Source organism: Aethalodelphis obliquidens, unplaced genomic scaffold, assembly GCF_003676395.1.
Source record: "Aethalodelphis obliquidens isolate GAN/ISIS:26980383/991018 unplaced genomic scaffold, ASM367639v1 scaffold87, whole genome shotgun sequence".
Taxonomy (NCBI): Eukaryota; Metazoa; Chordata; class Mammalia; order Artiodactyla; family Delphinidae; genus Aethalodelphis; species Aethalodelphis obliquidens.
Genome location: NW_020838031.1, coordinates 6,460,857 through 6,483,162, shown reverse-complemented (window position 1 = coordinate 6,483,162; position 22,306 = coordinate 6,460,857). Strand labels below are relative to the sequence as shown.

General features: G+C 46.1%; 1 protein-coding gene across 2 annotated transcripts in view; it reads left to right on the top strand.

Annotated features, from left to right (window-relative positions):
* NID1 (nidogen 1) overlaps positions 1-22,306 on the top strand; it is a 93,627-nt gene that overhangs the window by 55,231 nt on the left and 16,090 nt on the right. For both annotated transcript variants that reach the window (XM_027094022.1, XM_027094021.1), the window contains exons 12-14: positions 862-984; positions 19,009-19,227; positions 21,757-21,929. In XM_027094022.1, coding sequence (XP_026949823.1) covers positions 862-984; positions 19,009-19,227; positions 21,757-21,929 — 515 coding nt within the window. The remainder of the gene's footprint in view (positions 1-861; positions 985-19,008; positions 19,228-21,756; positions 21,930-22,306) is intronic.

The following is a 22,306-nucleotide window of genomic DNA, read 5'->3' as shown; positions in this document are numbered from 1 at the left end:
TTTCTTTGGGGGGCTGTTCTCATTGGGGAAGACACTTGTCCTCCCTGTACCATTTTGTTCCATGTCACTTGCTCGTTCAGGCAATAATTAAACACCTGCTGTCTGCTAGGGACTGAGGAGATTGTTTGTCTTTCATGAAAAGACAAACAATCCTTACACACATGGAGCTTAAAGTCCAGCCTTTTATTTAATAAGATACATACAGTCATTCACCTGGCCTGCTCTAACCTTGTGTTCCAAAAATGTAAAGTCCCCTTTTTGAATAAATGACTTCAGATGCAGAGAATAAATGGTTCCACAAAATTCAGACCTCAGATCAGTCCATTGTTGGCAGCCAGGGTGCTCTTAGAGATAATTTTAAGTGAAATAACTCTGAACACCGTTCCCCGGTCCCCTGGTTTGCAAAATTACTTAACGTTACACCATGGAGTATTTCTGGAAAGTCCAAGCTTCTCTAAGAGATTATAATTTCTGAAATACTTTCTCTTTGTTACTGAACATGTGAATTTTCTCTGGTCTTTGAGATTTTTCTGTCAAGCAGTTATCATCTGTCTCCAAACTCAGACATTTCTGAAGCTCTCCTTTATGATGAGAAGGAAATAATGAAAAAAAATCCTCTCGTTTTTCCTTTTGCATGCTTGATTTTTCATGAAAACATCAAAGTGAAACACATTTGTAAATACACTGGATAGAAATTGAGGAGTTAGTGTTTTGATAATTAATGTTTGATGAGTTCCTAAATCACTGTTCCCAGATCAGAAACTGAGTCCCCAAAAGTTGAGCAAGTGGCTTATATTATTCTGGAAACTAGGAATTCTAGGAGGAATCTCACTATCCCCGGGCTTGGTGGCTGTCTTGCAGATGTGGATGAATGCCAGCTAAGCCGCTGTCACCCTGATGCCGTCTGCTACAACACTCCAGGGTCCTTCACGTGCCAGTGCAAACCTGGTTATCAGGGAGACGGCTTCCACTGCGTGCCTGGAGGTAAGGTGTCGGGGACGTTTGGAGTTGGCGGGTCATTGCCTTGTTCATGAGTACTGAGTACATGGCCCTGGGAGAGAAGGTGAGGTGGGGACGTGGGAGGCTCCGTGGAGAGTTGAGGTGGGTGATCAGAGCACAGCTGCGGTGTTGAGCATGCGGGTTGCACACTGCACAACTCTGGGGGTCCCACACCTGGACCAGAACTGTGCTGGCAGCCTGGAGGCTGGTCATCCCTGTGACTTGAGCAATACAGGGTAAGAACTGGTCTGTATTAGGGTTCTGCAGAGAAACAGAACTAATGGGTGTGTGTGTGTGTGTGTGTGTGTGTGTGTGTGTGTGTATGTGTATATATATATATATATAGCGAGAGAGAGAAAGAAATATATTTATTTATATATAAAGAGATTTATCAGAAGGAATTGTCCCACACAACTATAGACGTTGGCAAGTCCCAGGGGTTGTAGTTGGCAAGCTGGAGACCCAGCCAGTGTCTGAATCCAAAGGCAGGAAGAAGCTCATGTTCCATCCATAGGTCACCAGGAGGGGAGAATTCCTTCTTACTCGGGGAAGGGTCCACCTTTGTGTTCAATTCTGGCCCTCCACTGATTGGCTGAGGCCCACCCACCTAAGGGAAGGCCATCTGCTTTACTCAGTCTACAGAGTGAAAGGTTAATCTCAGCTAGAAACACCCTCAGAGAAACATCCAGAATAATATTTGACCAAATATCTGGGCACCCTGTGGCCCAGTCAAGTTGACACCTAAAATTAACCATCACAGATTCCTAAGAGTCACGGGGAATGGTGCTGGGGTGGGGTGGAGGAGGTGAAGGGCCACCAGTCGTGGGAAGAGGCAGGCTGAGGACTCCGCAGAATTGGGTGTACCACCTATTACACCTGGACTGTGCAGCTTCTAAAGTTGAGATTTTTTTTTTTTTAGATGTTGGGTGTAGGAGTTTATTAATTAATTAATTTATTTTTGCTGTGTTGGGTCTGCGTTTCTGCGCGAGGGCTTTCTCTAGTTGTGGCAAGCGGGGGCCATTCTTCATCGCGGTGCGCGGGCCTCTCACTATCGTGGCCTCTCTTGTTGCGGAGCACAAGCTCCAGACCTGCAGGCTCAGTAGTTGTGTCTCACAGGCCCAGTTGCTCCGCGGCATGTGGGATCCTCCCAGACCAGGTCTCGAACCCATGTCCCCTGCATTAGCAGGCAGATTCTCAACCACTGTGCCACCAGGGAAGCCCTAAAGTTGAGACTTTTGTGGTATCTCATTAGATCATGAGGATAATGATAGCCCTAGTTCAGTACCTGGAATGATCCTGGAACTTAGGAGGCACTCAACAAATGCTGTTGGATGAATACGTATAATTAGCTGCCATTTGCATGAAGCCTACTGTGTGCTGGGTGCTTTACCTACACTATTTCATGTAATGTTCATAATCATCTCTTTAAAGTAAGTACTATTACTATTTCCATTTACATAGAGGATGCTAAAACGCAGAGATAAAAGCACAATCAAGGTCCCAGGGGTAGTAAGTCCTAGAACTAAGTCTCAAACCCAGGTCTGCCCGATGGACTCCAGCCTGGATTCAGTTCCTGAAATCACATGGTACCCTGTCATGAGATTAAGGATGTATCTGATGCCTCCGACTGCAGTTAGCCAGTTGAGTTGTTACTTATTTTAATTGCTGCTGCTGTTGTTGGCAAAATATATTTATGCCACTGTCAATGTTTCAATAAGAGATACATGGAAATTTCCATTTCATCACTTTTTTGAGCAATTACAAGCTATTTCAATGTCTGCCTCCCTTCACTAGCCTTGAGTGCCTTGAACATAGGGTGCCTGTGCACTTTATTTTCATGTCCCCAGTATCCTGTGGAGTATGTAGCCTCTGTTGGGGCTCATAGCTCTTTATAGTTGTTGAGGAAATAAATGAATGCACCTCTCCTACCGGCAGTGTATAATAGTATTGATAATTATTTATTCGCACTCTCAACAGGACTGGGTGTGACCAGTTTTTAGGATAATTGACCATCTAAAAGGAGAAGAATATCAAATTAAAGTTTAAATTTCGATATACAATACTACATATTGCTGGTCTAAATTGTTTTCTTCTGCTTAGGACAGGAATCAACGAACTATGACTTGCAGGTCAAATCTGGTCCACTGCCTGTTTTTGTAAATAAAGTTTTATTGGAACACTCATATTCTAGTTTATGAATAGCCTATGGCTGCTTTCATTCTGCAAAGACAGAGGTCAGTAGTTGTGGTAGAGACTGTAAAGCCTGAAATATTTACTACCTGGCCCTTGACGAAAAAGTTTGCTGATCCCCAGCCTAGATGAATCCAGGCAGGATCAACCTTTTGTTCCTGAAATTATGGGTAAAAGACACGGCTCTCCCCACAGATTCTGATAGGCAGGTTACATAGAGAGAAGTTCATGATAATTTGAGTTAAGACATTCCAGCAGCTATTAAAGATGACTAAGGCATTATCTCCTTAGGCTTCCTTCACATCTCCAGTTCAAAAGGAAGCAGATGTTTCATTTTTTATTTTTGTTCTTTTAACCCGACACCTCGCCCCATTTTCGAGGCTCTATTGACTAAACAGAAACAAATCCAGACCTATAGTCTGGGATACAAAAATGGGACAAGGATAAAACCGATCAGAGTCCTTTGCTAGGATTATTTAGGTATTTCATCCTGTTTTCTTAAGAAATTCAACATCTATTTATATGCTCGAGAGAGAATGTACACTAGAAATGTATGTGTCCATCGAGTATTGTTCAAAACAGAAAAAAAAATCTAAGTGACTACCAGCAGGAGGAATGGACAAATGAGTCTGGGTACATTTCATACCATGAAATAATATACAGGAGTTAAAATGAGTGAACTAGAGGGAATCGCCTAGCGGTCCATGGTTAGGACTCCGCGCTTTCACTGCCAAGGGCCCTGGTTGAATCCCTGGTCGGGGAACTAAGATTATGCGAGCCGCGAGGTGCAGCAAATAAATAAATGAATGAATGAACACATTAAATAATAAATAAGTAAATAAATAAATCTGAGTGAACTAGAGTTAATGGATAAATCTCCACAGCATGTTGGGCATAAAAAAGTCATAAAAGACTCTCACTTTCTGAGATGGCTCACACTCTGTCTACGGAGTGTGTCTCTCTCAATAAATTTACTTCTTACATATTAAAAAAAAAAGTCATAAAAGGATATATGCAGTATGATCCCATTTATATGAAATATAAGCCTGTATGAAAAGAAACCTGCATATGTACAAACATATACAATAAAACTATAAAACGCATGCATGGAAATGAGAAACAAAAACTTCAGGATAAAGGTTACTTCTATGGTAGGAGAGGGAATTGGGGTTGGGAAGGGCTGCACAAGGTCTGCATTTGTATTTCTAATGTTTTTTTTTTTTCCCCAGCTGGAATATGAACACTGAGGTTTTCATCATATTTTTCTAAATTTTGTGTGACTAAATAGTTAATGAAATATTAATGAAAAATTAAGTATAGTGTTATCTGGACTCCTATTACCAAACATAATGAAGTGTAGGGATTAGACATTGAGCAGTTTTGGGTACCTACTCTATACAGAGGGGCTAGTTTAAAAAAATAAAAAACTAAACTGGCTTTAGGGGTGTGTCAGTTAAGGTCATGGCTACTGCAGTATCAGCCAATGATAAACAAAACAAAAGAAATGATGATTTGTTCCCCACTGTCCTTCTGCACTCTTTGCCCAAAATGCATGTGTGGATTGTGAAATCAGCTCAGCGGGGCACTATTACCATTTTCTTTAAAATGGAATGGAAAGAAAAAGAAAACAATAATCGAGAAAATAGAGTATGCCGAATATATGCAGTAGGAATAAGTATTGTTTCATGAAATAATAGTTGTGGATGCTTGTCTAGTGCATGGCTGAGTGTGTGCATGTGTGTGTATGTGTAAGCATGCGTGTGTGTCCTGAACTGCAGAGCGGAAAGCATTTCTATGGGTTGTGGTCAGGAAGTTTGAAAGCTGCCATGTTAGTTATCTATTTCTGTGTAACAAATTGTCCCCCAAAGTTAGCAGCTTAAAGCAGTAAATGTATATTATCTCACAGTTTCTGTGGGGCAGGGATTTCAGGAGCTTAGCTGGGTGATCTGGGTTCAAGGTATCTCAAGAGGTTGTTGTCAAGACCTTAGCCGGGCTGCCATCTTCTCTGAGATTCATCTGGGGCTGAAGGATCCCTATGGTGGTTGGCAGGCCTTATGGGCTGCTGGACGGAGGACCTCAGTTCCTCATGGCACGGGTCTCCCCATGGAGCTGCCTAAGTGTGCTTAAGACCTGGCAGCTGGCTCCCTCCAGAGCAAGTAAGGAAGGGGAGTGTGCCCAAGATGGAAGCCACAGTCTTTTTCAAAAAAAATTTTTTTAAGATTTTTTTCTTTTTTTTGCATTTTTTCATTGAAGTATAGTTAATTTACAATGTTGTATTAGTTTCAAGTGTAGAGCAAAGTGATTCAGTGATATATATGTATATATATATTCTTTTTCAGATTCTTTCCTATTATAGGTTATTACAGGTTACTGAATATATTTCCCTGTGCTACACAGTAGGTCCTTATTGTTTCCCTATTTTATATATAGTGGTCTGTATCTGTTCATCCCAAACTCCCAATTTATCCCTCCCCCACCCCTTTCCCCTTTGGTAACCATAAATTTGTTTTCTATGTCTGTGAGTCTGTTTTGTAAATAAGTTCATTTGTATCATTTTTTTTTAGATTCCACATATAAGTGATGTATGTTTGTCTTTCTCTGACTTATTTCACTGAGTATGATAATCTCTAGGTCCCTCCATGTTGCCACAAATGGCATGATTTCATTCTTTTTTTATGGAAGCCACAGTCTTTTGTAACCTAACCTTGGAAATGACAATGCTGTCACTTCTGCTGATACTGGTAGTCACAGGCCAACCCTCCTACAGTGTGAAAGGGAACTACCTAAGTGTGGGAATATGAGGAGGTGACAGGTCTGGGGGAATGGAACTGGGTAGAGGTTTGGAATATAGGAGAGCTTATTAGAGGATGAAAGAGGAGTATGAAGAATCCTGGGCTAGAGATGTAAAGGCCGAATTTTTAAGGACAAGTACCAAACCTGGGGATGCTTGGTCACTCTTCTTTACGCTTGGCTCCAGGCCCGCTTACCAGCTTACTGCTTCCAGACCCATAGCCATTTATAGACAGAAAGGTAAGTAAAGAGTTCAGGGCTTCCCTGGTGGCGCAGTGGTTGAGAGTCCGCCTGCCGATGCAGGGGACACGGGTTCGTGCCCCGGTCCGGGAAGATCCCACATGGCGCGGAGCGGCTGGGCCTGTGAGCCATGGCCGCTGAGCCTGCGCATCCAGAGCCTGTGCTCCGCAATGGGAGAGGCCACAACAGTGAGAGGCCCGCGTACCGCAAAAAAAAAAAAAAAAAAAAAAAGAGTTCAGAAAGTAGGGCTGCAGGAAAGAGGAAAACATTTAGGATAATACAATTGTAAAGGGAGGAAAACTGAGGAAGAATTTAACATGTACTTTTTGTTTGCTGTGTGTCTGTTGTTTGTGTTACAGTTTGCACTTTGTTTCAAGCAAACCCACTGTTAGAAAACTTGAATTTCCCACTGAGAGCTGGAAAGGGCTCCAGAAATTCTGTAATTCATCTCCTTTATTTTGTAAATAAGGAACATGAGGTCCGAATAATTTCTTAGTTTACAAAAGGTTTCTTGAACTCTTTATAGAAAAGAATTTCCTAAGGCAACTTTTCTCAAAATTGCGTAAGACCCTTTTTGAAAGAAAAACATTTTTAAGATCTCCAGGGTGCGCTTAGATTATTATGGAGAAATCTAGGTATCAACTTCTTTTATAACTATAAAAGCAAAACTCATTTACATATTAAATACTAACCAAATGTCAAATCATAAATTTCCAATCAACATTAATTTAATGTGCCAGACTATTGTTTGTCTGAGATGAAATTGCCATTCCTGCGGTAGCGTCCCCCATCCTGGATGGTTATTCTTTCCATTTCTACTGGATAATTCCAATCAGCCTGCAGAGAAGCCATTTCTCATCCAAAAGACACAAATGAGGGGCTTCCCTGGTGGCGCAGTGGTTGAGAGTCCTCCTGCCGATGCAGGGGACGCGGGTTCGTGCCCCGGTCCGGGAGGATCCCACGTGCCGCGGAGCGGCTGGGCCCGTACGCCGTGGCCGCTGAGCCTGCGCGTCCGGAGCCGGTGCTCCACAGCGGGAGGGGCCACAACAGTGAGAGGCCCGCGTACCGCAATAAAAAAAAAAAAAAAGACACAAATGAGGACTTCCCTTGAGCCTCCACTCCTCCCCAACTGCCGTCCCATTCCTCCTCCCTTTTATAGTGTTTAATTCCTCATGAGGGTTGTCTGGAGTTCTACTTCCGCTTCCTCTTCTCCCATTTTCTCTCCTTTTTTTTACCGTGTTATTGTAAGATAAAACATAGATGCAGAAAGTCGTATAGAACAGATGGATAGCTCAAGGATGGATAGCTAAGGTGAACCCCCATGTGACTACCACTCAGGTCAAGAAGTAGAACTTCACCAGCAGCCCCAGAAGCTGGTGCAGGTGCTCTATTCCAGTCATTGCCTTCTCCTTCTCTCCAAAAGTAACCACCAACATCACCTTCACAGAAATCACTTCCTTGCATTTCTTGTTTCATCATACATGTACATTCCTAGACACTATAGATTTAGAGTTGCTCGTTTTTCTATCTCTAGTTCCCTCTGCCATCCCTTTCTTGTCCTTGAAGTTTATCTGTTGAAGAACCCAAGACTTTTGAGCTGTAATTTCCTACAGTCTGGGGCAGTTCAACACGCTTCTCTGTTCTCCATATAGTCTGCAAACTGGCAGGTGAGTCCAGAGGCTTGATCAGACTTGGGTTCAGTCCTTTTGGCAAGACAATTGGTGGTCTTACCTTACATCAGAAGAGCGTAAAGTCTGCTTGTCTCACTCCAGGTGATGTTAGGAGCCATTAATGATTATGTCCTAGATCCATTAATTTCCAAGGAGTGGCAAATGGTGAGATGTTAATTCTATCATTTCTTTCTCCTTTATTAGTTGGAATTGATGCTCATTGCTTAGGTCCATTAATGTTTAGTGGGTAACAAAATGGCAGTAGTCTAATTCTATCATCATGGTGGGGTATTTTTTTTCATTTATTAGTTGGACTACTTATAAAGAAATGCTTCCCCTCATCTACCCTTTGGATGCCCAGGGGTACATCTCATAAAGAAAAGGCAGGATAAATGCTTGGATCTTTCCCTTTTTTTTTTCTTACTGGTTGACAAGATAACAGATTGATTCCTTATTAGCCAATGAAGTTTGCTAATTAATTGTTAGTTTTTTAATAGCATTATAGACTCATGGGTATCGATTGGTTGTAATCATTATTCTCACTGTGATTCAGAGTCCCATCTTTGGCCCATGGGAACCTCTTCAGTTTGGCCTCTGGTCCTTTTGACATGATCCTAGTATAGTCAACCCTCCGTATCCATGGGGGTCTGGTTCCAGAACCCCTGAGGATAGTAAAATCCACAGACGCTCAAATCTCTTGTATAAAATGGTGTAGTATTTTCATATAACCTATCCACATCCTTCCCGATACTTTAAATCATCTCTAGATTACTTACAATACCTAATACAATGTAAATGGTATGTAAATAATTATAAATACAATGTAAATGGTATGTAAAAAATTGTAAAAATAATGTAAATGCTATGTAAATAGTTGTAAATACAATGAAAATGCTATGTAAATTGTGTGGCAAATTCAAATTTTGCTTTTTGGAACTTTCTGGGATTTTTTTTTTCTAACATATTCGATCTGTAGTTGGTTGAATCCAAGGATGTGGAACCTTGCAGATACAGAGGATCCACTGTGGTCTTTAATATCTTCCTTGCTCTCTGAACTAGAACCAGCCTTTTTTCCATGAAGCTCTTCTTTTAGTGGGAAATAGCATTGCAGGACCACAATCTAAGTAGTAGAAATGTTCAAACAGAGCTAGGAATTCATGAGTCCGTGTTGATAGTTCCAATTCAGATACATGACCACAGTGTTTTTCCTTTACCCCGTCTAGATTATATCCATATCTCCTTTCTTCCACACTGAGAATTCTGGTTCTCAAGGGCACAGTGGATGTAAGAATTAGAATAGACCATAAGTCCGTATTTACTTTATTCCACATTCCACACATAACAGGCTGAGAATTCAAATACTACATACCACCAATACAATTTCTTAGAACAATTAAAATTTTTTGCACGTGCCCTCCTATTTTTGTAGTTATATCTACATTGCCTGGGCATGTACGTGTAACCAACACCTACTATATTCTCTCACTTTGTTTTTGTTTTTTGGCTGCGCTCTGCAGCACGTGGGATCTTGGTTAACCAACCAGGGATCAAACCCACGCCCCCTGCAGTGGAAGCATGGAGTCTCAACCACTGGACCGACAGGGAAGTCCCTATGTTCGCTCACTTCGAACCCTCATTGGGTCTTAGTTCAGCAAGTCACTCTTTATTGCTTGTTACCAGTCCTTACGTCAATGCCTCTCTAGTTATTTGGTTGTCAGAAGCTTGTTCTCTAGTAAATTTCTCGGGAAGGGCTCATGAAAACAGTATTCCTTGGTTCATTTTCTTTCTCTGACTATCTCAAATATTCCTCTGACGTAAAGCATGGCTGTCCAAAGGGCAAATGATCATCGGAAGATAATTTCCCCCTTCTTACCTGGATGCCCAAAGGATTCTTTTTCTTTCTCTTCCATAGTTCCCTTCAAAAGTTCAACAAGTTTACTAGAATATGACTTGGTGTTGGTTTTTCTGGGTCTTAGTTACACGGTGTGCTTTTTCAATTTGTCATTTCACATCTTTTAATTTCAGGAAAGTTTTCTGGAATTTTAGTTTCTGTTCTCTTTCCTTTTGCTTTGGGTTATTTTTTAGGGACTTCCATTTTGCGTATTGAACCTTCTTTGCCTGTCTCCAGTATTCGCCCGAATCTCCTAAATTTGTTTGATATCCTTTCTTTTTTTCTTTAAACGTTTTCCTCGCTTCCACCTTCTGTTTCTCCTAAGGCATACTCTGTTCTGTTTATTCACTTTGTGTTCCGTCTAGTTGAGTCTTCATTTCTGAAATGCTTCTTTGTTAAGTTTCTACTTCTTCCCTGAATTCTGTTGCCTCATTTTTGAGTTTTTCAAATGCTGATTCATTTTGTTCTTTCCTGTTTTTTTAATCATTGTCTACTGTCTTTTCGCTTAACTTGAAATATTGGGCAGACCAAAGGTTCGTTTGGGTTTTTTCATAATATCTTACAGAAAAACCCTAACGAACTTTTTGGCCAACCCAATAGACGATTACAGTTTTGATCCGTTAGCACATCTTTTTGGCAAGCTTTCACTCTCTGTAGGGTTGTTGTACTCCTGACTATCCTTTTATATCCTTTTTCCTTATAGTAACTTTGTGTTGGATTTGCCTTCCATACTTTTCTGTTGTTCATTTTTATGAGAGTTTTAGTTTTCCTGAACTTTCTGAAAGAAGCTTGGTGCAGATAGCTTTTTCTAGCGACACAGAGCTTCCTTTTCTGCTCTTTTGGTGAAGTGTTTAAAAATATTTCAGCTTACATTACAATTTCCTGGCTCTGCTCCCCTCCCCCGCCGGACCTTCTCTTTCCTTGTACGTGTCATCTTCATCCTCCTTAGTTTTGATTCCATTCCCAGCACTTTCTCCCCAGTAGGGGCTAGATCTTCCAGCTGCTGTTGGCTTTACATTCCACCTTGGAGTAGAAAAATCCCTCCAAAGTTTCAGCTGCCATTTTCAAATTGGCTCACTTTCCAGCTGAGCACCTGTTAGCTCTTTGGGTTCTCCTGTTCCCAGAACTGTTAGATGCCCTGCCGCTTCCCTCTCCTTTCTCTACACAGACGCTGACACCAGAGGGGCTTTGTGACCCCTGCTTGTGTCTGGGGGTTTATAGGACAACCTGGTCACCTCGTTTCATTGTAAATGTTGCCCATGGCTTTGTAGCTATTCTGTCTTTAATTAGATTCTAAAACTAGGCTGTTACCCTCTTCCCAGAGCCTCCCATTCCCTCTTGAACTACTGAAGCCAAATCCAGCCTCTGTACCCCGATACCCAATTATATCTCGGAGACAGAGTTTTGGGTGAAGTAGAAAAGAGGAGCTTTATTGCTTTGCCAGGCAAAGGGGGACACAGTGGGCTAATGCCCTCAATACTGTGTGTCCTGACCTGGAGGGAGTAGTGAGGAGTTTTATAGCAATGGTTCAAAGAGGGTGTGATCAGCTCGTGGACCTTCTTCTGATTGGTTGGTGGTGAGGTAAGCGGGAGTCTGCATCATCAACCTTCTGGTTCCAACCAGTCTGGGGTCTAGTGCTTATGGGCAGCAAACAGTTAACTTCCTCCACCTGGTGAGGGTTTCAGTGTCTGCAAAACAGTTAAAAGATACTGTTCTGTGTATCCCTTGAGGGGGAACCAGGACCCTGCCCCAAGGCTGCCTATTGTTTCTTGACTGTTCCTCTCTTGTCTCTGCATCCCCTCCCTTCCCTGATTAGCAACGGTCTGAACCTGCCCTTTGGAACTCAGGGAAGGTCTTGGAGGCTGAATGAAGCCTATTTCCTGTAATTAAGACATGGGGTGGGGGGGGGACACAGGAAGGCTTTTGTGCCCAGGAGCCACACAGGGTCCTGCTCGGTTTCACCACTGCAGCCAGCTTTGCCCTACCGTCCCCCAACCCCCCTCCCCACCCTGGAACTGCTCCTGTAAAAGCCAGCAATGACCTTCACTTTGTTAGATCTTAGCCCTGCCCCCATTTCTTAGCAGCGCTTGGTACAGTTGACCTCACCTTCCCGCCTAAAACACTTTCTTCTTTTGGTGTCCAGGGTACCACACCTCTTAGTTTTCTCCGTCATTGTCTGGTATGTGTCACTGGGGGTACGATGAACCTCATTGAATGGATGAGGGTTTAGACAGGCTACTAACTTGCCCAAGGCACCTGGCTAACTAGCCAAGATCAACTGCTAAATATTTCTTAAGCGTCTGTGATGTGCCTGTCACTGTACTCGGCACATAAACAGTAACGTCTGCGCCCGGGAGGAGCTCACACTGTCCCTGTGCAGGAAAAGAGAGCACTTGAAACTATAGCGAGTCTGGAAGTGGTAACTCGTGGCTGGGAGGGGAGATCCAGGTGGGCTAGGGAAGTGAGGGAAAGCGTGAGAAGTAGGATTTGGCCTTGGAAGATGGGTAGGATTTGAACAGGAGATGGGGAGGAATAGTGGGGACGAGATACTGTTAAGCAGCTCAGGTGAGGTCAGGATGTAGAGGATCCCGAAAACCAGGCCCCCAGAGGCTGGAGAACTCCTATGGTCTTGAGGCCTGTGGCCCCCTCTGGCCACTACCTCCCTGCCTTGCAGCCTCACACAGCCTCATTTCCAAGTCGGCTTCTCCATCCCTTCTTTTTCTCGAAGTCCTCTCACCGTAACCCCAAGAAGCATCATGTCACCGCCCTCACCAATATCCTGAATTTCCTGGCTTCTTTATCCTCCTCCATGCACGGCCTGAAAACCCCCAGCTTGAGGTGAGTCCTACACCCAGGCCACTGGGTTCAACCACGCAGAGCATTAGGGGTGTATTAGGAACACTGCAGATTGATTGCCCTCGGTGTCAGGTGACCCCTTGACCGAGGTGGTCCTCCTCTCAGCTCCCAAGCAGCCTGTTCGACCGCTACCAGCCACTTCTCACAATGCGTTACCCTGGTGGGGTCCTGTGAACTCCCAGGGCCCTCGTATCTAGCAACAATGCCCGCAGCCTGCAGGGCACCTGGCTCGCAGAGGTTTCAGTAAATGCTTATAGCAAATACATAAATGATTCAAGGGTCTATGGGGTTCCTGATCTGAGAGATACACAAATTTAAAAAGCCCACACTAGGGAATTCCCTGGCAGTCCAGTTGTTAGGACTCTGCGCTTCCACTGCAGGGGATACGGGTTCGATCCCCGGTCGGGGAACTAAGATCCTGCAAGCCACACAATGGGCCTCCCCCAAAAAAAGGCCCACACTTATGGGGTGTCAGGAGAGGAAGGATGCAGGGGGTGGGCCGAGGAGACGGGAGTAAAACCCAAAGACGCAGTTTCACACGATGAGACGGCACACAGGCTAGAGGTGCATTTTCTCTTCCTGATGCTTTATGACCTTTCTGCCTTCCCCTCCCCCTTTGCCCTTTGCCAATTGCGAGTTTATTTCCCCCTTTCTGGGCATTCTGCTTCCTCACCAGTGCTGTAAGGATTGGGGGCAAATGTTGGGAAGGGACCTGCAGAGAGTTCATAAGTAGAGAGATTTTTACCACCACCATCATCATCATCGGTGGTGGAGATTGTGGCGGTGTCCTTAGTAAACCTCACATCAGATGGGTATTGTTCTTTTACTTGTAGATTCCCGTTCTTGGAAACTTCGCAATCTTGGACTAACAAGGGTCCATTTGGCAGCTAACGAGATGAGGCTAGGAGCCCAAAATCTCAAACCCAGCAGAGACCAGGCATGGTTTCACCACGCCCATGTTAGCTCATCCCAAGATGCGTGTGTGTGGCAGTGCCACTGGGAGCAGATGGCCCCTTACGGAGGGGGCTGGACTGTGCAGGAAGAGGTTGAATAAACGGACCCCCCTCCCCCCCCCAGCGAGTTCCTCCATCCCACTGAGTATATCAGAGGCTACAAGAGTTATTTATTTGAATTAACACCTAGGAAGAAGTTTAATCAGGCAAGGGAATGGGATGTAAATCAAGAGACAAAAACATGTGCTTTTTTTCTTCTCCATCTATTTCCTTTTCCTCTCATTCTCTTTGTCCCCAATTTGAGAAGAGTCACCCCAGACTCCCTGCTGTTCCCTGGATAAGTATCAGGTCTCGAATGCTTCCTCCCCCCGAGCAGATTAAACTAGGTGAACAAAGAGAGTCTTGCCTCAGTTATTTTATCAACCAGAAGCAAGGCCGACGTGTCTTTATTAGCCCTTCCCCACCCCACCCACAGTGGGACATTCCCTGTGGGAGCCTGGAGCCTTGAGCAGGAGGCACCCACAGGGGCTGCTGTGGGCCAGGCTGAGAAGCCATCTCAGGGAACACAGTGATATCACAGCTTTCCATAGACACACTTGGGGAATTTCCCTGGCGGGCCAGTGGTTAGGACTCGGTGCTTTCACTGCCGAGGGCGCAGGTTCAATCCCTGGTCGGGGAACTGAGATCCCACAAGCCACGCAGCGCGGCCAAAAAACAAAAAAAACACACACTTGAAATTCTGTTTCCTGAGTCACAACTGAGGTCTCCCCCACCTTAATATAAGTTCAAGATACAGCACTTAAGATACAGTTGAGATACAGCTCCACTGGAAGTCCTAGATCACTTGAGATTTTGTGTATTGGCTAACCCAAAACTGTCAGCCACGTGCAAGGGAGGCACCCCTTCCTCCCTTAAAAGTTTCATTTGGTTGACAGTACACAGAATACCAAGCCTGTTTTCTAGCTGGAAAGGCGGCATCATATACATACGTTGATGGAAGGGAAACAAGTCTGTGGGCCACAGACAATTTTGGGGTGTGTGTTAAGCTAACTTGTGTGTGTCACCGTTGCCATAACACATTCAGTGTGTGGGGGGTGTCCTAGGCACTGGGCATGTGGGTGCAGAGGGCCCGGGGCTGGGCTAGGAATCCAGAGACCCGGGTTCTAGCTTGAGCTGAGCCACTCGCTAGTGCTGTGGCCTGGGGAAGCCAATCTGAGCTTCCGTTCTCTCATTTGACGTAAAAACCGTAGTTGCCTGTTGCATAGGATTATGGTGAGAATTAAGTGAACGATGTGTGAGCAGAGACAGCTTGTACAGAAACTAAAGCCCTGTACAAATGTAAGATACTGAGGAAGTAAACAAGCCCTACATCCAAGAGTGAAGAAAACCAACATTTTTATCATCAACCAGACGGCTTATTTGTGTCTTTGTTTGGCTCTTCCTACATCAAATACGTTTTGTTGTTGTTGTTGTTTTTAATTTTATTTTTTTAATTGAAGTGTAGTTGATTTACAATGTTGTGTTAATTTCTGCTGTGCAGCAAAGTGGCTCAGTTACACACATATATACATTCTTTTTTATATTCTTTTCCATTATGGTTTATCACGGGATATTGTATATAGTTCCCTGTGCTATACAGTAGGGCCTTTTGTTTTTGTTTTTTATTTTAGCCTCTGGGACAAAAGAGAAAGCAGACCCAGTTTCCCCTCCCAGGTTCAACACACACTTTTCTGGCAGGCTCGCTGTTTCTAATCGAGGGGCCAGCCATGTCCAGCAGGCTGACATGAGAACTGGCAGCACAAAGGCACTTTAAACATTCATCGACAACACATCACCGAATGCACTGTGAAGGCCTGGTGTAGATACAGTCCCGGGTGAACACCCTCTCATTCATTTACTATATGTATTAAACTTGGATGCTTTCATGCCACATCCACAGAGTTGAGTTGTGACAGAGACCATATGGCCCACATAAGCAAAAATATTCTCTGCCCCTTAGCAGGAAAAGTCAGTGGAGCCGTGCCCTCGACTGTATAACCACAAACTTCCAGTAAAGATCAGAAAAGCACTCCAGCACGCTTTTGCTCTCCAAGCCCTACAGAGAGGATCTCTTGTGTGATACAGTCACAGATGAACGCTAGAACCCGGGTCTCTGGACTCCTAGCCCAGCCCCGGGCCCTCTGCACCCACATGCCCAGTGCCTAGGACGCCCCCTGCTCACTGAACGTGTTATGGCAACGGTGACACACACACGTTAGCTTAACTCACTCCCCGAAATTATCTGTGGCCCACAGACTTGTTTTCCTTCTGTCATCTGGCGTAGATACAGTCACAGATGAATGCTGGAGTGCAAGACTTAAAATTCCAGCCGTTCACATTGTCTCATCACATTCTGCTCACGCCTCAAATAATACCGTGGGATTAGTTACTCCTGCCATCGCTGGTCAACCAGCATTGCTGACAGGGCCAGAAGTGGTGGAACTGAGGATCAAAAACATTTTTCAGACACGAAATTCTGTGAAATATGTAATATATTATTATATACTCTATTATTACAATATATATATTATGAACACAGTAATATATTAATACACATTAATATATTAACTAGAGTATTTATATAAGATTTCTCCCTAACATAACTAGCAATGCCCTAGAGCAGGGGCTGACAGCTACAGACCCACAGGCCAAATCTGGCCCACTGTTTGTAAATAAAGTTTTATTGGCACACTCATTCATTTACAATATGTATTAAACTTGGATGCTTTCATGCCACATCCACAGAGTTGAGTTGTGACAGAGACCATATGGCCCATATAACCAAAAATAATTATTCTCTGCTCCTTAGCAGGAAAAGTCAGTGGAGCCCTGCCCTCGATTATATAACCACAGTCTTCCAGTATAGATCAAAAAAACGCACTCCAGCACGCCTTTGCTTTCCAAGCCCTACTGAGAGGACCTCTTGTGTGTATGTGCTGTGTCCTGGGCTCTTCTGTCAAGACACTGACTCATTGGATTGTTACTGTGTGTTTGCTTGTTCCCTTCCCTCCAGACTGGGAGCTCCTTGAGGGCAGGGCCTGGGGTTTATTCCCATGTCCATCCCCACTCCAGCCCAGGAGGGGCTTCCTAAGTCAAGGTTAAGGGGATGCAGTCCCTCATTACCTTCTCAGAGGCTGGAATCTGCTCAGGGAGACAGACCAGGAACAGCCTTAGAGTCTCAGCATCAGTGTGATGAGAGTCACAGGGCGGGCGAGCCCAGATCATCCTGGGAGCTCTTGGAGGGCCCGAGAAGCACATGCCTGAGCTGATTCTTGAAGGATTCACCGGGCAGGAGGCGGGGGTGGGTGGGGAGTCCCACAATGAACGGCACATGGAAAGGCCCGCAGGAGAGGGGCAGCAGATGTGGTTCAGTTTGGCTGACGTGTGGCTCTCGGCAGTGTCTGGGCATCGCTTTGGGTGGCGGTTGCCGCAGAGATGATGGCAGCGCTGGCCTGGCTGGATGCTGTGGTGGCTGGAGTCTAGCCAGCGTGGAAGCAGCTGCAACTCTGCCACTTACAACTCTATAAACATGGGAGTTTACTCCAGTTCATAGCTTCTCATCAGCAATTTCCCAAAGATAGAGCAGTATTTCCCAGCCTTGGGATTTGAGTTACACAGTCAAAAGGCCATGTTTCATGCCAAACACTAGCACGTAATTAAAAGGAAACATACAAATGTTGGTAAATGTGCCCTGTGATCTTTGGTCCCCCAAATCTTTGACCCAGACTCAGTGTGGATAATCAAGAAGCTGGTGATGATAAAGAGGACAAATTTAAGAAACACTTGAAATTTCTTAAAACAAATATCAGCGCTGTCCATCGAGTGATGAATGGATAAACAAAATGTGGTGTAGCCATGCAATAGTATATTATTCAGCCACAAAAAAGAACAAAGTACTGGGACTTCCCTGGCGGTCCCAGTGGTTAAGACTCTGAGCTGCCACTGCAGGGGACGCGGCTTCGATCTCTGGTCGGGGAACTAAGATCCCACATGCCGCGTGGTGCAGCCAAAAAAAATAAATAAATAAAAAATCTTAGGGCTTCCCTGGTGGCGCAGTGGTTGAGAGTCCGCCTGCCGATGCAGGGGACACGGGTTCGTGCCCTGGTCCGGGAGGCTCCCACATGCCGCGGAGCGGCTGGGCCCGTGAGCCATGGCCGCTGAGCCTGCGCGTCCGGAGCCTGTGCTCCGCAACGGGAGAGGCCACAACAGTGAGAGGCCTGCGTACCGCACACACACACAAACAAAATCTTAAAAAAATAAAATAATGAAGTACTATTACATGGCTACAACATGGATGAACCTTGAAAACGTTCTGCTGAGTGAACGCAGCCGGACCCGAAAGGTCGCATATTGTACGATTCCATTTATGTGAAATAATCAGAATATAGGTAAGTCCATAGAGACAGATGCAGACTGGTGGTTGCCAGGGGCTGGGATGAAGGAGGAAGTGGAGACCACCATTTAATAGGTCTGGGGTTTCCTTTTGAGTTGAGGAAATGCGTTGGTGCCAGAGGAAGGAGGCGGCCACTCAGCGTTGTGACTGTACTGATGCTACTGCATTGTTCACTGTAAAGTGGTTGATTTGGGGAATTCCCTGGCGGTCCAGCGGTTAGGACTCGGTGCTTTCACTGCCGAGGGCCCGGGGTCGATCCCTGGTCGGGGAACTAAGATCCCACAAGCCGCGGGGTGCTGCCAGAAAGAAACAAAAAAAAAGGTTGATTTTATGTTATGTCAGTTTGCCTCAGTTTTTCAAAACTGAAAAAAAAAATGGCCTAGGAAGGAAAAGAAAATGTAGATATACTCTTCTTGACCGTTAAATTCACTAAATAATAATGATGTTTAAATTTTTTTTAATTAATAAAACATTTGGGATTAACATATACACACTACTATATATAAAATAGACCATCAACAAGGACCTACTGTATAGCACAGGGAACTCTACTCAATACTCTGTAATAACCTGTATGGGAAGAGAATCTGAAGAAGAATGGACATATGTATATGTATAATTTAAACACTTAGCTGTACACCTGAAACTAACAACATTGTAAATCAACTATTCTCCAATATAAAATAAAAATTAAATTAAAAATTTTTAAAAAATAAGCTATAAGGATATATGGTACAGCATAGGGAGCATAGCCAATATTTTATAATAACTTTAAATGGAGTATAATCTATAAAAATTTTGAATCACTATGTTGTACACCTGAAACTAATATAACATTGTAAATCAACTATACTTCAATAAAAATAAATTAAACATTTTTTTAAATTAATGAAACAAAACTCAGTAGTGAACAGGCAGCTCCTGAGGTTCTGAGTTGGATATGGGGACTTGAGCTGATGACCCCCCTTTTGCTCGCCTCTCTAACAGAAGTGGAGAAAACCCGATGCCAGCATGAACGAGAACACATCCTCGGGGCGGTGGACCCCCAGCGCCCCCGGCCTCCGGGACTGTTTGTTCCCGAGTGTGATGAGCACGGATACTACGCGCCCACCCAGTGCCACGGCAGCACTGGCTACTGCTGGTGTGTGGACCGCGACGGCCGCGAGGTGGAGGGCACCAGGACCACGCCCGGGATGAGGCCACCGTGTAAGTCAGAGGACAGTGCTGGAGACCGGAAGTCTCAGCACCTGCGAGCATCGCCGGGGACGCTTGCCGGGGACCCTTGCCAAAGGTGCACTTGGCACTTTCTGCCTGCCCTAAATCCTGACCTGCACCACTGGCTCGAAGCCCGTCCCCGCCTCCCTTTCTCCCCTCTGCAGCCCCCTTTTCCATCTCCCCATCATTGCCCACCCCCATCATCTCTCTCCCCACTTTCCCTCTCCTCCCTCTTAGCCTTTCCTCCTCTTGTTTTGTGCAAACCTGTTCTGTGCAAATGATGGGCAGGACCCGCTACATTGAGGCTGCAATTGGTAGCAGAGAGGGTGTGTGCTCCGGGGTCCCCGTGGTAAACCTTGCAGTGGGTGGCCCAGCATTCCAGCGGCTCTGCGCCGGCACACAGCGCAGGGATGGGAGAGACCAACCGGAGCCCCTCCCCAGGCACGGAGGGGCTTACTCAGGCGGCTCTCTTCCTGGGACACTTGCCTCTTTCACAGTTGCTCCTGGACCTTTAGGTACTCGGTCCATTTAGAACGCCAGGAGCAAACAGCCGCAAAGGGTTCTGCAAGATAGTTCTGCAACGGTCCATGACTGTGGGAAGGCGCCGAGCTGGGGGCCAGGCTGTGTGACCCTGGACAGATACTTGCCTGAGTCTTAGCGTCCTCGGCCTCAACATCGGATTCAAGCAAAATAATCTCTAGGATGCTTCTCAGCTCTGAAATTCTGTCCCAGGCATAGAAACTGGTAATTGTCACAAATTACCAAAATCTAACACAATCAATCCTTGCCTCTCCATTTTCCATTTAGCTAATAATCATAAACTGATCCCCTACCAGATAGTTTCCCAAAGCTGCTAAGAGGCTGCTGAGTAAGCAGTGATAACTTACAGGGACTTCCCTGGCAGTCCAGTGGTTAAGACTCCGCGCTTCCAATGCGGGGGGGCGTGGGTTCAATCCCTGGTCGGGGAACTAAGATCCCACGTGCTGCGAGGGCGGCCAAAAAAAAGGAAGTGACAAGTGATCACTCACAATCTTCATTACGCCAGCCAGCCAGCATTAACTGAGTGTCAGATTGGTGTGGTCCGTGCTGGCAGCCCAGAGGGAAGCCCCAGTGCCAGCCCCAGAACCTCAGAGGACAGGTAAACAGGTGCAGGGTAGGGAAAGGAACCTTAAGAGAGCATAGGTGGGCCAGGAAGCACAGTGGCTTGGGGGGTTGCGGGCTAGCCCAGGAAGGCTTTGCAGAGCAGTACTGTGAGAACCAAGGTTTTGAGCAGGGTCAGGAGTCAGCTGCGCTGGGGAGAAGGGGTTGAGGAGACCCGTGGTCCAGGCAGCAGGAACAGGCGGAGAGGCAGGAAAGAAACCCCCAGGGATCTGTGTCCTGTGGGAGGGGAGCAGAATGGAGGTAAGGACATCAGGTGCCCCGCTGAGGGGTCTGGATTGGTCCTGAGGGAGCCCAGGAAGGGTTTCGAGCAGGCGCTGATGTGACCAGGTTTCAGTTTTAGAAGAGCTGAAAGGGAGGAGTGAGGCCCTGGTGGTGGGGAGGTGGGTGCAATTAATTAATTGCAGTATTTCTAATTAATCCAGGTGAGAAATGGCGAGGGTCTGACCTGAGATGCTGGCAGTGAGTTTGGAGGGATAGATTCCAGAGATATTAAAAAGGTCCACCAGATTGGTTTATATCATTGATTGGGTATAACAGGCAAGATGGACAAGAGAAAAGCATGGAAAATGAGCTCGGTGATGACCTGGTCCCGTTCTCTCACTTCAGAGAGCAGGAAACGAGCCCAGGAAGGTCCACGACGTGTCCGCACAGCGAGTGTCAGGGCCAGGTCTGGGGCCCAGGTTTCCCGACAGCCACTGCATGTTCCTTACCTGCAGTACAGGCTGCCTGTCCCCTCCTGGGACATTCTCTTGTCAGGTGAGCCAGGAGCTGTGCTGGGTCACCAGGTCAGCAGGTAGGAGGCAAGGCCGAGTCTGAGGGAGGATTAGCCCTGCCCATCACTTCGTTCTGGAAAGCCCAGAAGGCCTATGTTCCCGTTTGTGGCGTCTGAGACCCTCCCACCCCCGTGGGATGGGTTGAGTGGGGCTAGTCCGCTCAGATGGTCTCCTCAGCAGCTTCCTGCTGGGGTGCGAGCTCCCTGTGGCCAGGGTTTCAGGGTGGCCGCTGTTGCATCGTTTTTGTTCACTGCTGCAGCCCGTGTGCAGAGCAGGGCACCGATAGCCAGGTTAGTTCCATTAAGGGGGAGACTGAGCCATTGTTTTTTTCCAATCGACCTTTAATGTTAAACTCTGGCCCTGCATCATCTTCATCACAAATGCCCTTTGATTGACTGAGGTCTTTCTGCTCCTTGTGCTTTCGGATATTAAATGTGCACGTGTGACGGTGCAGTTTGTGGTGCCATGAAGGCGACGTGAGCCGGTGTGGGTGCGTGTGTGTGAGTCCGTGCACGCGCCCGCACGTGTGCGTTTGTGCATTCCTACTGCACGGGGGCCTTACTCATTGCCATCTCCCACCACCCAGGTCTGAGTACAGTGGCTCCCCCGGTTCACCACGGACCCTCAGTTCCTACCGCCGTGATCCCCCTGCCACCGGGGACCCACCTACTCTTCGCCCAGACCGGGAAGATAGAGCACCTCCCCCTGGAGGGAAACACCATGACCAAGACGGAAGCCAAGGCGCTGCTTCATGCCCCGGTGAGTGCTGGCCGATGGCACTTGGTGACAATTTCTGCTTCAATGGCCTGGAGCAACGGGCGGGGTGCAGTCAGCCCAGGGACCAGGGCTGGACCCCTGGACCCAGGACCTCTTCATTCTGTGTGACCCTGGGTGTCCACCGCTAAATGGGGCCACTGTATTCCTAAGCACCCCCGTGAGGCTCGAGGGTGGGAGCAGAAACAGGAGGCCTTCCAGAGAGGCCCCTTTGGTATCTGACCCCTCAGGTGGGCGCATCATGTGAGTTTGCTCTCTTGTCTGCGAGCATCTGCCAGGTTTGATGTTGCCGTCCCTGCTAAATTAGCAACGGGACTCATCTTTCCGCAGCCGCTCAGCTCAAGATGCGCCTGTCTGCCCAG